A 15,777-nucleotide genomic window follows, 5' to 3' on the forward strand; every position below is an offset into this window, starting at 1 on the left:
ACAAAAAGCGAAACTCATAGAAAACGCCTTGTGATTGATTACTCTCAGACAATTAATCGTTACACAGAACTTGACGCGTACCCTTTACCAAACATTGAGGACTTAGTTTCGAAAGTGGCAAAGAATACATTTTTCAGCCTAATAGACCTGAAAAGTACGTATCATCAAGTACCTATACTACCTGAAGAAAGGAAATTTACCGCTTTTGAAGCACTGGGAAATTTGTACCAGTTCAGACGTATTCCGTTTGGAGTAACAAATGGTGTTTCGAGCTTCCAACGAACAATCGATTGGATTATAAGAAAAGAGAAGCTTCAAAACACATATGCGTATCTTGATGACATAACTATTGCTGGCCGTACTCTTGAAGAACACGATCATAACTTAGAAAGTTTTATGAATGCCACAAAGAAATACGGTTTAACACTGAATATACAAAAATGCAAATTTTCTCAAGAGTCAATTAATATACTAGGCTATAATATTCAAAACCACATAATTAAACCTGACAGCGAGCGACTCAAGCCACTGTTTAATTTACCTCCACCTAGCGATTTACTGACCTTAAGAAGGACACTCGGAATGTTCGCACACTACTCTAAGTGGATTCCAAACTTTTCAAAACGGATCCACTCACTTGCTAACTCGACAACTTTTCCGCTCAAAGAGGAGCAAATTAAATCTTTCGAAGACCTGAAAAATGATATCGCAAAGTCTTCTATACATGCAATTGATGTAAATATACCTTTTACAGTCGAAACTGACGCTTCCGATCATTCCATTGCAGCAGTGCTCACGCAGAATTCCAGACCTGTGGCGTTTTTTTCAAGAACTTTAAATTCGAGCGAACAGAACCACTCCGCCATTGAAAAAGAAGCGTACGCCATTGTTAAATCATTAAAGAAATGGAGACATTTCCTTATCGGTAGACATTTTAAGTTGGTAACCGATCAACGCTCGGTTTCTTTTATGTTTAATATGAAACATTCAAGTAAGATAAAGAATGAAAAAATTCAAAGGTGGCGACTGGAACTTGCTGCTTTTAAATACGATATTATATACAGACCGGGGAAAGAGAACTATGCTGCTGATGCACTATCCCGAGTTTGTGCCACTGTAGAAACACGTACTGCAAAACTTTTCTCGCTGCATGAGGCTCTTTGTCATCCAGGGGTAACAAGAATGTTTCACTGGGTTCGCTCTAAAAATCTTCCCTATTCCATTGAAGAAGTCAGAACAATGACAAAATCTTGTCGAACCTGCTCTGAAGTAAAACCTAGATTCTTCCGAAATACCTTTGATGATCAGAGGAAACTTGTTAAAGCGACGGCCGCTTTTGAACGCCTTAGCATAGATTTTAAAGGACCAGTTCCAACGAACAATAATAACAAATTCATACTTACCGTGATTGACGAATTTTCACGTTTCCCTTTTGCTTTTCCATGCTCAGATGTAAGCTCGAAAACAGTGATCAAACACCTTAACAACTTGTTTATGATATTCGGCATGCCTTCTTACGTACATTCAGATCGCGGAACAGCGTTTCTTTCTGCCGAAGTACAGGAATTTTTACATGTTCGAGGTATTGTCACTAGTAGAACTACAGCTTATAACCCTCAAGGCAACGGTTAAGTAGAAAAATTGAATTCTACTCTTTGGCGAACGATACTCTTGGCGCTGAAGACGAAGAATCTTTCAATAGAAAAGTGGGAGCAAGTATTACCGCAAGCCTTACATTCAATTCGATCATTGCTTTGTACAGCCATAAATTGCACTCCACATGAAAGAATGTTTAGACACCCACGAAGATCTACTAACGGCACTTCTGTTCCATCGTGGCTTACAAACTCTGGACAAGTATTGGTGAAGAAATTTAACCGTACAAATAAATATCAGCCATTAGTAGAAGAGGTTGAATTGATACACAGCAATCCTGACTATTCATACATTCGGCTCCCAGACGGCCGAGAAACAACGGTGTCGAATCGTCATCTAGCACCAATGGGTTCAGAAGGGGTAGATCTGCGGACAGATAATGAACGTACTACTGATTATGATAACGTCGCAGAACCACTTCTGGAAGCAGAAGACCAAAACTTGGAGATTCCTTCATCTAATGAGACAGGACCTGTGATACTTGATAATAGCAGAGAGCTAGAGACCGAGTTACCATCATCACCGCCGCCGGAGCCAATACTCCGTAGATCTGGTCGCGCCCGTAAAACACCAGAATTTTTAAAAGATTATGTTTTAAATTAGTGCGGGAGAATGATGTAAACTTCTTACTTGTAACTATCAGCCATAAGCTAATGTCATTGACAATCTGTTTTGTTAGTGTCTTTGTCAATGTATCTAATGCTACTAAAATGAATTCTACTGTTAATTTTAGCTTATTAAAACCTTATATACATTAAAGGTTTTCTCTTATTTCAGTTCATAATATTGCTAGCATTGAAAATGACAATTTTATTCTCCGTTTGTGCATCTAATTAGTCAAGAGTCCCATCTCTTATTGTACATACTCTTTGGTAGCTATCTATACAGATACGCAGATAGGCAGCATAGTTTCAAAAGAAAACAGCTGTATAGACGCCGTGCTAGACATCCTACTCACTCACTTGTTGCACCTACTTTCAAAAGTTGAGATTTTACCTGTTTATGTGAGAAAGTGAACTTGTTAATGTGTCTTATTAGCATACATAAGTGTGGAGTTCTAGTTTGTGTTATCTAATTTACCGTTACCAAAGTCACAGGGACGCTAAATATGCATGTTGTTTTTATCGTTATAATTCGTTATGATGCACCTGCAGTGCGGTACATCGTTTCTCGTTTGCCGCGGCGGCGATATGCACTAACAAATTAAGCACTTTCCGATGATGACTTATCAATAAACTAACGACAGTCCACTTAGTAGCTACGTGGATCGTCTTGTTGTCGGACAGGTAAAAAAATACGCGATCTGAGGAGTCACCAGGTCCCAAAATGACTCATAAGTGGTCATTGGCTTGCCCGCATGCGACTATTGTTTTGTTTTTACGGTACGTCTTTTAATTCGGTGAGTAAAGTGCAAAGAATGTGAAACAAATGTTATCAAGATAATTTTTTTATTGTGTCAGTTCTATTTTCAAATTAAGTGAGTTTGTTGGCGGGAAGAAATTACGATTGTAACTAAAAAGAATAGTAAAATGTTAAAGTGTTACAACTTCTAAAGCAATGGCACAGAGCTCAGTGGACTCCGATAGACTATCATCAGCTGGAATCTCGACACATAGTTCTGGAACGGCGGGTACAGCTGGAGGTTCTGTGGTGGGAGTTAGACCTGGAGACCCTGGACACAAGCGGGAGGATGAAGATGATTATAACCTTGGACCATTGCCTCCCATGTGGGAAAAAGCCTTCACACCATCTGGAGAGAGATATTTTATAGAGTGAGTAAAAATTACATGCATTAATAATATAAACAGGTTTACAAAAATTATAATACCCCATACCAATGTGTCATGACTAAGTTACATTGTAATAATACTCTGTATTCTCTTGTACTCTTATACTAAGAATGTGTTGATACATAATGCAAACATTAGTTTGTACTACACAGAACCTTGACAAGCAATAACTGGATAAGTAAGAACCTCTATAAGCTAGGTACATTGATCGAAGAAACTCAGTAACAGAGAAACCTCTTAAAGGAAGAAAAAATTGCAGTCCCTCAGATTCTCTCTTATACAGTTCTAACTATATACAATAAAAAATTGTTGGCCAATGAATTCTGCATTCTGTTTTGACCTCTTGAATAATTAATGACTTGACCAATTTAGAGAATTAGATGTAATCAGGTTCATGTTCCTCCCTCGAGTGACATAGTTAATCTAATGAATGATGACCACTCAGTGACTTATTATATTATGACTTGATGAGTTGTGGCCCGCGACTTTGTCCATGCGGAAACAAAACTTAATTAGTAGCCTATGCATACTTCCAGACTGTTCTATATTTATACCTAATTTCATTAAGATCCATTGAGCTGTCCTGGAGATACCTTCATACAAACATTCATCTATCCATCTAATCATTTGGATATATAATATTAGTTAGATTTATAAGGTATATAACAAACGCTTGTTTTGAAAAATGTGTAGTAGAAAATGCTTGATAAAGCATCAAATATTACAACTTATTATTAACTTTTTCTTCTGGTTTAACTCTGTTTTATCTAGTTTTCACTATCTTGTTAGGTTTTCTGAAGAATCAGAGTTCTTGGCAAAGGCATGGACGGAAACCTTCAATGCAAAGTAAACAAACATACAGTATCAAAATATAAGCTGTTAACCCTCCACAATCTATGTTGATAGTTTTAAAACATTGTGTACATAAATAGATTAACCATGAACTAAATTTCATATTAAAACCATCTATTGATAATAAACAGTTATCCACCGCAGCCCAAAGTTTGAAGTAAATATTTTTCTTTAAGTTCTAAATTTAGATTGACTGTTAGACTTGTATTTGAAATCAGTTTCCTTCGGTCAGCTGTGTAGTTAACACTGTGCAAATTTATTTATAGAACTTTCTAGATATTGTTGAATTGTTGCTTATTTTGTTGGTAAAACATGTGCTCTTGTTATAATAGAAAGTTAAAGAGGTAAGTCTACAAAATTAATGGCTACACATAGATTTATTATTAACAGCAGTAGTGGTACATGGTTTTACCTTTATTAGGTTTTTTTAATCTCGATTTTGCTCACCAATGCTAAAATAATTGAACATCAATGAAGAAGAAAAAAAGGAACAATTCTATTGTGATATCTTACAATGAATATTTACTATCATATCACCTGTATTACCTATATTGCCAAACAGAGATAGCAATAGTGTTATTAGGCACTAATAGCATTACACAGTTGGAATACTTAACTTTTTCATAGCTCTTTTCAAATATCTTGACAGCCCAAGGTCATTAACGGGCTGCGCAGCAAAGCGAAGTTGGAGCCGCCAAAATATATGAAACCTATTATACTAGTAATTTTGTTTTTTTTGGTTCTTAGTCACAATACTGGTACATCGCACTGGCTGGATCCAAGGTTAGCGAGAGTCCGGAAGCACTCGCTGGGCGAATGCGGGGAAGATGAACTGCCGTACGGCTGGGAGAGAGTCACCGATGAAAGATATGGTTCTTATTACGTGGACCATATCAATAGGCGTACACAATATGAAAACCCTGTGCTTCAGGCTAGAAGATTGAGAGGTAAGATAATTTGTTGGTGATATTATAAAACTAAAATCAGAGTTTGGCTTATGTTATTGGTGAAATGCAAGAGTACTTCTTAGTACTAAATATTTATTGACTAGTACGTATGAGCGTCGCAAGCCGATGCTCTAGTCTAGGTATAGGTGGGGCAGCTTACATCAATATGTTCTTATTTAATGTAGTTTTTATATCCATTTTATATGTTTTTATTATCTATAGGGCTGCTGCCCCTTCCTATCTATCTCACAATAAGTACTTATTTGAAAGTATTATAAATTCCTATCTTTCTGTTAATGCTCTCAGAGGAGTCACATAAATCAGGTAAATTTTTGGATAAAAATAATTTAAATGATTAAAGTTTTCTAAAGACAATAAGCAATGAGGTATAGTTCCATTCAAATATCTTGGTGGCTCAAGATCGTGAGCGCTGCGCAGTATCTTCCTCCCGCATCCCGCTAAGCCCCAATACACTTAAAATTGTATTCTGCGCAGTAGCTCGCGCGAAGTTAAGAGCCGTCAAGATATCTGTTAACAATCGAACTCCGGAACGGCTCAACGGATCTCGCTGCAATTTGGCATAGACGTAAAACATAGTCTGAAAGAATACATAGGCTACTTATTAAGTTTTTTTTTAATTACACACGGATATTAACATAACACGGTCAGACGGCAGCTAATTATGAAATAAACGTGAGTTAACATGATTAGCTAGGGTTTGAGCTCATGACCATGAATAAAAAGGTTGTTTCCATATAAGTTTCTAATCTTATAATTTTATACTAGTCTTGCTTCCTACATTATCAACGTCACTAACCTTGCGAACATTATATGAAGCCCTGCTTAAGTATGAAATGGATTATAATAATTTCTATCTGAATAAAGTTGAATTTAACACTAAAGCCTTTCCTGTAAAGTTCATTTTATAAAAATTGTACTAGAACTTTCTATTTAAAACCATTGGTTTCATCTGTTTAGAATTTTTTTTTCTTTTACAACTTTAATAATTACTAGGAAGTCATTAGTAGGTGCATGTAGAAAGAAAGAGTTTATCAGTATTTGTAATCTACCTACTTCCCGCGTCTTTAATTACGCAGAGTGATCACTTGAAGTAGACTTACGTTTTTAATTTTTCTTCAAATATTACAACTTGTTAATATTAAAAACAAAAATGTCTTTCTAATACATTTTAAAACTATTTTATACAAGGTTATCTATTTCACATAATCTTATATGCATCCTAAAAGGTTTTACAAACTTATTTCTCATACTAGTCGTCGTCTGCGACTCTGCCCGCGCTTAATTAAAAAAAATACTTCGTAGTCTATGTGTCCACTTTATTTTCTCCATCTGTGCCAAATTTCATCGAAATCCATCCATCCATACAAACATTTGCAATTATAATATTAGTAAGATTAGGTTGCTGATTTTGCTATGAATTGTATTTTACAGCTGAGAAGTTAGCAGCAGAAAATGGGGGAGTCAGCCAGACGAACGGGCCCCCACCAGGGGGGGAGTTACGCGGGGAGAGATTCACTATAACACTCACAAAAGGCACTCAGGTATGAAAACCAATTGATCGTTAATAATCGATAATCTGTGAACATCGAACTTTCTCTTCGTGTTATGTCCGTGTTAATTAATTTACATACATATATCTTTTTTAATTTATACTACAAAGTATACAAGTGTACAAACACAATACGATGTTTGTAACATAACAATAGAAATTCGGTGATGTACTGAGCTTAATTTTAAAAGAGTTCTCTTACAGTTGACAATGCCATAGAAAGATAATTTTTATGTTAATTTATTTGTTTGTACATTGTAATACCGAGAATAAAGGTAGTTTGACACTATGGTTACGATCTTTAAGGGCTCATATTGAAGTTCCCTCTAGTGTGTACTATCTTAAATCGTATATCTAAAATATTGTTTGTTAGAGACGTCCTAGACGCACTTTTACACACGTAAGGATCCGAGGTACATGTATGCACAGATGTATGAATGTAGAAACGAAAGAGGTATGTCAGGACCTCGCCAAATTGAGCTCCATAGTTTCTGCCTACCCCTCTGGATTGCGGGTGTGAGTTATGTTGTTGTACGTCGTATATTAATACATTGTTTCCAAATTAGTGCCCGATTCAAATGAGGGTAATTCTCTCACAGTGAAACTTGGTGCGTGAAATTCCAATATTTATTTTAATTTTCAGGGTCTCGGTTTCACGCTTATCGGAGCTGAAGGTATACCAGAAACAGAAGGCTATCTACAAATACGCAGCATTGTCCCTCACAGCCCGGCCTGGATTGATGGTAAGACTTTACTTACTAATAATATTAATCACTATCTTTCTATTGCTTGATAGCTGTCGACTGCGACTCCATACACGCGAGATTATAAAAAAATAGCCTTTGTGCCAAATTCCATAAAGATCCATTGAGCCGGAGATACCTTCAAACAAACATTCATCTATCCATTAAAACTTTCGCATTTATAAAAGTAGTGAAATACCACGCATTTTACTCGTTAAAGTTTTTTTAAAATGTTTTTTTTCCGATTGGAATTATTGAATTCGTTCAATGAACTTTCTTGTGTTTATTGCTAATGGATAGTGGGCGTCAAATTTCCGTTCGCACATCGTGTATACGAGTTTTGAAAGTGTTTTTCATTCGTTTAAAACCTTTGAATTTATTTGCTTTTGAACTAAATACATTAGAATTTATTCCTTACTAACTATCGCCCGCGACTTCGTACGCATGGTATTAAAAATACTTATTAAATAGCCTATGTGTTCTTCCAAACTATGTTCCATATGTATGCCAAAATTCATTGAGATCCGTTGAACTGTTCTGGAGATACCTACTAACAAACATCCATCCATCTAAACATTCGCATTTGTAATATTATCAAGATTTACTAAGATTGTACTGGAGTTTCTTTCTTTCTATTTCCAGGTGCCCTTCGTCCAGGTGACGTGGTGGTGGGCGTGGGCAACCGCGGTGTGCGCGGCCTGTCACACGCTCAGGTCGCACAGATCTTCCAGTCTATAACACCTGGAACTGATGTCGCCTTACATTTTGTACGAGGTTAGTATTATCTGGCTAATATGATCATAAAATGGCAGACAAAAATAAAATGTTTTTGTATATGTACAAAAACTCACCGTTATTTATAGATTCCGTCAGCGCGTAGGTAAAAAAACACTATAAGTAGCCTATGTGTTCTTCCAGGCTATGTTCGACATTTGTGCCAAATTTCATCAAAATCCGTTGAACCGTTCCGGAGATACCATAAAACAAACATCCATCCATCCATATACACATTCGCAATTATAATATTAGTAAGATTTAAAAGAAAAATTATTTAAATTACAGGTTATCCTCTATCATTTGATTCCGAGGACCCCAACACTCGTGTTCTCAGTACATTAGCGGTGGACGCAACAACGCCCGCTACTTCTGATGCTGTTGCTATGCAGCAACTCACACGGGCTTTGAGGACCAGGTAAATATCGTTGGAAGATTTCCAGAGACATTAGAATTTTGCTTAAACATAAGAAACCATTCCAGTACTAACCATGCATTTCAAAGAGCAAAATCTCTGTATAAAACATATCGTCATCCCTGTCATTATTGTTGATAAAACTGAGATAATATGTTTTAATGGGAGATTTAGTCACAAACCCAGGTAAATAACGACATTATGATAGAAAGAAATGGTTAACAGTACCATAACAAAATTGCAGTTCTAAAGAAATACTTTACATTTGAAATATACATATTACATTCAATCAAGTTAGTTTTTTAAACTTCTTTGATTGCCTCAGCGACTATACTTTGACTATTTTTTTTTTAATATTTCATGTTTGGTATTTTTCAGATTTAACCTTGACTCGCCCAACAGTAACGAGGCGGCGGGACACGATGAGACTGACAATTCTCCTGTGACTCCGCACAGCCCTGACCAGCGCCGGCTTATGTCACGCTCCTTCGACCTGGATGAACTGGCCACCACGGAGACCAGCGCCGTGCCACCGCGGTGTCCCTCCGCTGATCATCTACTTACTCTGGCTACTGGTAATTTTACTTACATTTTTAAAACGAAGAACAAACACAGAATACATTGCTTTGTTTTCAATTTTATATTGTATCATAATAAGCTTTGTACCTCTTTTTAAGGAAATTAAAGGAAGAAAAGAAACTGAATAATCATTTTGCTCTCTAAATTTGCCTAATTAGCGTCCACTAATAATTACATGTGCAACATTCGGTTTCATTACTTATATGTTATTTCAGAGCACGACAGTCGCGGCGGTGCGCAGTCTCCGGGACGTGAGCTGGCGCTGACGTTACGCCGCGGCGCTGCGGGCTTCGGCTTCACCATCGCTGACAGCGTGCACGGACAGAAAGTCAAGAAGGTACGTCTCATATAACATTAGTATGGGATGTTTCAAATATCTTGACGGCTCAGATTCTAGCAACTATGCCCCGCTACACACATTGTTCTGTGCAGCTACTCGTACGATGTTCCGAGCCGCGAAGATACTTTTATTCTGAAATTTCTGCCATTGAAGTGGTGGCGCCACTGTTGATGATTATATCTATCTGATTGTTTGATACCAATTTGCGTAAAATGACGTCACAAACAGATAATGCGAGACTCAATATCGCGACAATTTTTTTTTGTCCACATATTATAATATTTCCTATCTAAAGGTACTGGACAGAAGTAGATGCGCAGGACTGCGGGAAGGCGACTTATTACTGCAGATCGGAGACACAGACGTCAGGCACGCGCCGCATCAACATGTCGTGCAAGTACGTGTTTATTTAGTACAGCTTCAAAATCGATTGTAATAAATATTAGATCAGATTTTATGTCATTTTCTACGGTTCTAATGTGGAGCAATTTCAGGTACTAAAGGAATGTCCGGCGCTGCACGAGACAACGCTACGTGTGTGGCGACGCAACAATGTGACGCGTGCGCCGCGCAGCCGTTCCGCCACGCGTCTGCAGCCAACCTGTATGTATAGTAATATTACAATATCTTGGCAGCTGTACTTGAGCTACAAGCTTCGCATTGCCCTCACCTCGCATTCTTTTACGCTTTGCATCAACAATTATGTTCTGGGCAGCTACTCGCACAACCTTCTGAGCCACCAAGTTATATGAAAACAACTATACCCGTGAGGAATAAGAGTATTCTTCAGTTATACGTGACAATTCAACCGCGTAGTACTTATTCTGGCAAGCCTGGAATGGGATTTCTCTTTCGAACGACGTGCCAATCCATTATCTAAAAACGCACGTATTGTTTGTCAATATTTTTAGTTACAATAACAGTGATGAAATCATATTTCAATACAGTGTTTCAGAAGTGGAAAAAAAAAATAATTATATTGCTTAATATTATTATAATTAAATACGTTTTCCTACATGCTACACAAGGCGGCTTTATACTGAATCTATGGGAAGGTACATTTATTATTTTTATTTATATTAACTGCCTGTTGCCATCAAGTTAAAATATCATTTTTATACAGCGTCAGCAAACAACAACCAGTTGGGCAGGAGCAAGACGCCAACAGCAGAGCAACTACGCTCGCCCGCGCAGGACAGCCTGCGAGACAGACTTAATGGCATGAACACAGGTTACACATTTAAAACAAAGTGTTTTAGAATATTCTACCTAAAACAAAAATGTCAAAAAATCTAACGTTTTTTATCGCCAAATACTGATAGTAATTTTTTAAGAATATTAAAAATTGTTGGCGTTTCTGTTGGCACTTTACCAATTTGTCTTGTTTTAAATCTTATCCTATTGCTACCTAACTGGATTTGTAAAGATTTTTTTAAATTTGTTTTGCTTTTTAACAGAAGCAACATACGCAGTCCCCGAGCATAAATCCCGTGAAAGCCGCGAAAGTTTAATGGACCGGAGACGTCGGAGTAGTACTCCAGGTGCCCGCCTCACCCTGCCAGTAGTCACACCCTGGACCGAACCCAACACACAATGGCAGGAAGAGACGTGGATAGATAATTCCAATAACATACGCAACTGGGCAGAGAACGCACAGAAATGGGAAGGGAACAGACAGAAATGGGAAGAGAATGGTCAGAAATGGGACGGTGCAAATGGGAATGCTTGGGAAGGGAATGCGGAGAGATGGAATGGAAATTGGGGGGAAGTGCCAACACCGACTGTACACGTTGATATGAACGCTGCGTACTGGAGGGGGAATGCCAGTGTTGCTGATAGCAGTGATAATGGAGGTTAGTTTGGTGATTTATTTTTTGTTAAAGATGTGATTTTAACCTTTAAATATAATTATGACCCAGTCATAAAAGTTTAGAGGAATATCTTTTATTATTTATTAACTGTCCACAGCGACTCTATCCGTGCAGAATTAAAACAAAAACTTATTTAGTAGACTATGTGTTCTTCCAGTCTATGTTCTACACCTGTGCCAAATTTCTTTGAAATCCATGCAGCCGTTCTGGAGATGTTTTCTAACAAACATTCATCCATACATCTATCCTAACATTTGCATTTATAATATAAGTAAGATTATAAAGACGTAAAAATATTTTATTTTATTATGCAGGTTTTCCAGAAGATGGTATGCTTCATTCGCCGACGACGGCGGCCATCGGCGGTCTGTCACGGCAGTCGCCCTCCACTAGCAGAATACGCCCGCACTCGCCTTCCAATTCCACAGGTAAAATATTAACAAAGAAGGAAAGGAACCAATCCAATAGCATATTTTAAAATCAATTGTTTTTTTATCTGTTTTTTTTTGTTTGACTCTTATGTCAATTTACACTATAAAATAAATGTTTGATTGTTCAACTAACTCCTAAATAGGGATGTCATAGAGCAGTTTTTAAGTCACCAGATAAGATATATTCAGTTTTGTCTTGTGTGCAGGTCGTCTGAGAAGTCATTCGCCGTCAAACAACAGCGCGACAGATCGTCTACTGACCAATTCGCCGTCAACTCGGCTGCAGAGCCAGTCGCCTTCAAACAATTCTTCTAACAGTAGGATTAAAGGATCACCTCTCAGGTTCTTATTTTCTTACTATTAGCAAAGTAAAAAAGGTATTGGTCTTTTCAAATATCTTGGCAGCCCAGGGGCGCTCTCCCCCCGCATCCTACTATGCACCAACACACCTAAAACTGTGATGTTCTGAGCAGCCAAGATATTAGAAAAATGCTATACCTACTATCTAATTTTCTTAGTACTAAAAGAGAACTAAAAATGATAAAGATTGTGTTCTTTGTGTATCCTAAATATTGTTTATCTTTTAACGCTCATAACTATTCCAGCTTTAACTAATGTAGGATTTATAATTTTTCAGACTTCGAGATAACTCACCGTCTCGTCACATGCACTCTCCGGTGCGACGCTCGCCTTGCTACGAGGGCGACGCCATGTCGCAGCCCGGCACTTACGTCGGCAACTACCCACAGGTATGAGTCACCACTTACGTTTGGATGGATGGATGTATGTTAGAAGGCATCTGTAGAACTGCTCTATGGATCCCGCTGAAATTCGGCATAGATGTAGAACACATAGGCTACTAATTTAGTTGTTTTAATAGTGGACAGACGGATTTACGGTCGACAACTAGTACTACATATATGCGAGTGTTTAGATGGATGGATATTTGTTAGAAGGTATTTCCAGGACAGCTAAACGGATCTTGATGATATTTGGCATACATATAGAACATATCTATACTAAATTTTCTGTTATTTGAAGAAAATTGACTAAAAATGGTAAAGGAATATACTAACACTGTGTGAAGGTGGAGAGCGGAGGCGCGCTGGACCCCGAGGCGGACGTGTTGGTGCGGCTGGCGCGCGGTGCTGCTGGCTTCGGCTTCCGTATCGTCGGCGGCACAGAGGACGGCAGTCGCGTTGCCGTTGGATACGTTGTACCTGGTAATATACGTTAAAACCACTGACATCTATAAATGGACTGGCTCTCAGACATAGTATATGTGCCTTATTGATTTTTGCCATTTTGGCGCTGATGATAGCGGTGCGTAGTGGTGGTGTGAAGTCGTACTAATAATATAGATAGAATTAAACTGTCACATAACATAGGTGCGTTTATATCGGAACAAAGCAAAAGCTGTTATTTCCAAGCAATGGCCTATCTATTAATAGAGGTCAGTGGCTCTAACACAACAGTAATATTAAAATTCTTGTTCTCTGCACGTTTTATATTAAAATTCAAATAAATTGCTTTTGGGGGTTACTTCAAACTGGTTATGTACCTTTTAAATGTTGTCAGCTTTTAATATCATAAATATAGTAATATTAATCAATCTCTTCTATATATTTTTAGTTATTTACTTTAAGTAAATAAAGGTTTCTATTAATGGTTATTAAGATATAAATGTGTGTGCCAGGTGGTCCTGCAGACGGGTTGCTGCGTCCAGGCGACTTGCTGACGTCAGTGGACGGCGTGCCGCTGGGCGGGGCGACGCACGCGCGCGCTGTCGCATACGTCTCACAGGCAGCATCCCGCGGACATGTCAGTACCAATCATTTATACCTCACTTAACTTGGGTTACTGACATCAGAATATCTCTATAAAACATATCATCCTTGTCTTTATCTTGAACAGAACAGAGATAGCAATATGTTTTAAACTGTGATTTTGATGCCAGAAATTAACGCTTAATACGGTGCGGTACGGTAAGCTCACACTGTCGTTACCCCAACACATGACAATATTGCTTGATTGTTCTGTTTCATAAGAACAGGTAGATAATTATGTTCGTCTACAAGTGTCATATAATTAGATTTTCAAGGTCACTGGTCCGTTTTATTTAAGGTGTGTTTTGAGTTGGTTATCTTTGACTAAACAAATATAGCAATATGTTTTAAACGCTAGATCATAATATCTAAGAAAACCGAGGTTAAATTAATATTTATATATCCATATTCCAGGTGACGTTGGGCGTGCGACACAACAGAGCGGACATCCAGCCGCTAGGGTTGCCAACAATGGTGGCGCCTCACGCACATCAACCGCTGCTTACGTAAGTTAATCTATAAAGTTTTTGTAAACATTGTCGTCAGCGTCTAAAGTTTGCATCGTTATATAGCCTATATGCTAAAAATAACATTGTTATATGCAAGAAAAAAAAAACTTAAATTTAATTAGTAATTTAGTTCTCTTTCCCTTCCCACCCTTTTTCTTATAAGGAAAGGATGGGAAGTGTAAGTGGACTTTCCGGATGAGAGGATTCATGAGAAGGGGAAATATTTTATTTCTGTGCATCCTCTCCTCCGTGGATTAAAGGTAGGCAACGCATATGTAATTGCGTATGTCTATGGGCAACAGTCACTTCGCTATTTCAGCGATTTCAGGTGGCCGCTCGCTCGTTTGTCACCTTATGATATAAAATAAAAGTAAAATCTAAGAATACAGCGGACTGGAATCTATTGTATAATATTAGATTTAACAATGTCTTACTCCGCTGGAGCAGTGACCCAAAGTGGGTCTTTACGTCCAACACAAGTGATAACCAATGCCTGTCCTGCGCCTTCTGCCTACCTTGATACTTAGTCCTTAGGTTTTTAAACAGGCTTAGTCGGTTTTAAATTCTGATTAAATGTTCTTTTAATTTTGAAGTTTGTTAATTCTGCGGGATTATAAATCAAGGCCGGTCATATATCAAATGTAAGCAATTATAATTATGGTAAATATATTTTATAAGATAATTTGTTTTGCTTGTTATTAATTTTGTATTAAAGCTTGCCGATAGAATTATGACGTCATATAGGGGACCAAATAATGACTTTTCTAGATTGTAAGTACATAAGTTAGAAAATTTTCTAATGCTAGCTGATCCTACTTCTTACTAATATTATAAATGCGAATTTTTAGATGGATTGATGGATGTTTGTTTGAAGATATCTCCAGAACGGCTGAACGGATCTTGATGAAATTTGGCATACATACAGAACATAGTCAGGAAGAACACATAGGCTACTAATAATGTTTATTATTTTTATTTTCCGCCGCTAGTTGAAAATATTAGACACTTGTATGGCTATTGTCTTTATTAATTTTAAAATTTAAATTATTTTTTTTTGTTTTAAATTTCAATGAGGTCCACTTTTACTTTTTTTTAAATATATTTGTGGTTATTTTCAGAGCCGACCCATCCTCGCATCACATGGCGCCCGCGTCCTATAATATACTTCACCCATCGCCTATGTACCCGCCGGCTATGCCTATGTAAGTGTTACATCACTGACCTCTGGACAGGCTATAAGCCGTGGTCTTTTGTGCCTATTTGATATGCGCCAATTTGACGCTGACGGTTGCCGTTGGTAACGGTGGTGAAAATTCGAACTAATGATAGAACTGCCAGGAACTTCAAGCGCATTCGCTTCGAATCGAATTCATAACGAAAATCCAAAATGTATGGATTTGTCGCGCGACAATCACGTGACTCATCGAAAGTTATTGTCAATTTTATACATTTTTGAAGTTCCTTCTGGAATCGC

The 15,777-nt window shown here is 37.7% G+C and overlaps 1 protein-coding gene across 1 annotated transcript; it reads left to right on the forward strand.

Moving 5' to 3' along the window:
* The first annotated feature begins 2,509 nt into the window (after positions 1–2,509).
* On the forward strand, positions 2,510–15,509 carry Magi (membrane associated guanylate kinase, WW and PDZ domain containing protein magi). Its single transcript, XM_013319368.1, has 19 exons — positions 2,510–3,428; positions 5,046–5,245; positions 6,698–6,807; positions 7,459–7,558; positions 8,201–8,332; positions 8,621–8,750; positions 9,126–9,322; positions 9,542–9,663; positions 9,962–10,063; positions 10,161–10,269; positions 10,790–10,897; positions 11,124–11,519; positions 11,852–11,965; positions 12,175–12,310; positions 12,606–12,717; positions 13,056–13,191; positions 13,665–13,789; positions 14,209–14,300; positions 15,422–15,509. The coding sequence occupies exons 1-19, from the start codon at positions 3,214–3,216 to the stop codon at positions 15,507–15,509; spliced, it is 2,724 nt and encodes a 907-aa protein (XP_013174822.1). The 5' UTR covers positions 2,510–3,213.
* The last annotated feature ends 268 nt before the right edge of the window (positions 15,510–15,777 follow it).

This window comes from Papilio xuthus, unplaced genomic scaffold, assembly GCF_000836235.2.
Source record: "Papilio xuthus unplaced genomic scaffold, Pxut_1.1 DF826159.1, whole genome shotgun sequence".
Taxonomy (NCBI): Eukaryota; Metazoa; Arthropoda; class Insecta; order Lepidoptera; family Papilionidae; genus Papilio; species Papilio xuthus.

Coding starts and splice junctions, on each gene's coding strand:
- Magi (XM_013319368.1), top strand. CDS start 3,214: ATGGCACAGAGCTCAGTGGACTCCGATAGACTATCATCAGCTGGAATC. Junction 7,559..8,200: donor CAGCCCGGCCTGGATTGATG/GTAAGACTTTAC, acceptor TTCTATTTCCAG/GTGCCCTTCGTCCAGGTGAC. Junction 11,966..12,174: donor CTCGCCTTCCAATTCCACAG/GTAAAATATTAA, acceptor TCTTGTGTGCAG/GTCGTCTGAGAAGTCATTCG.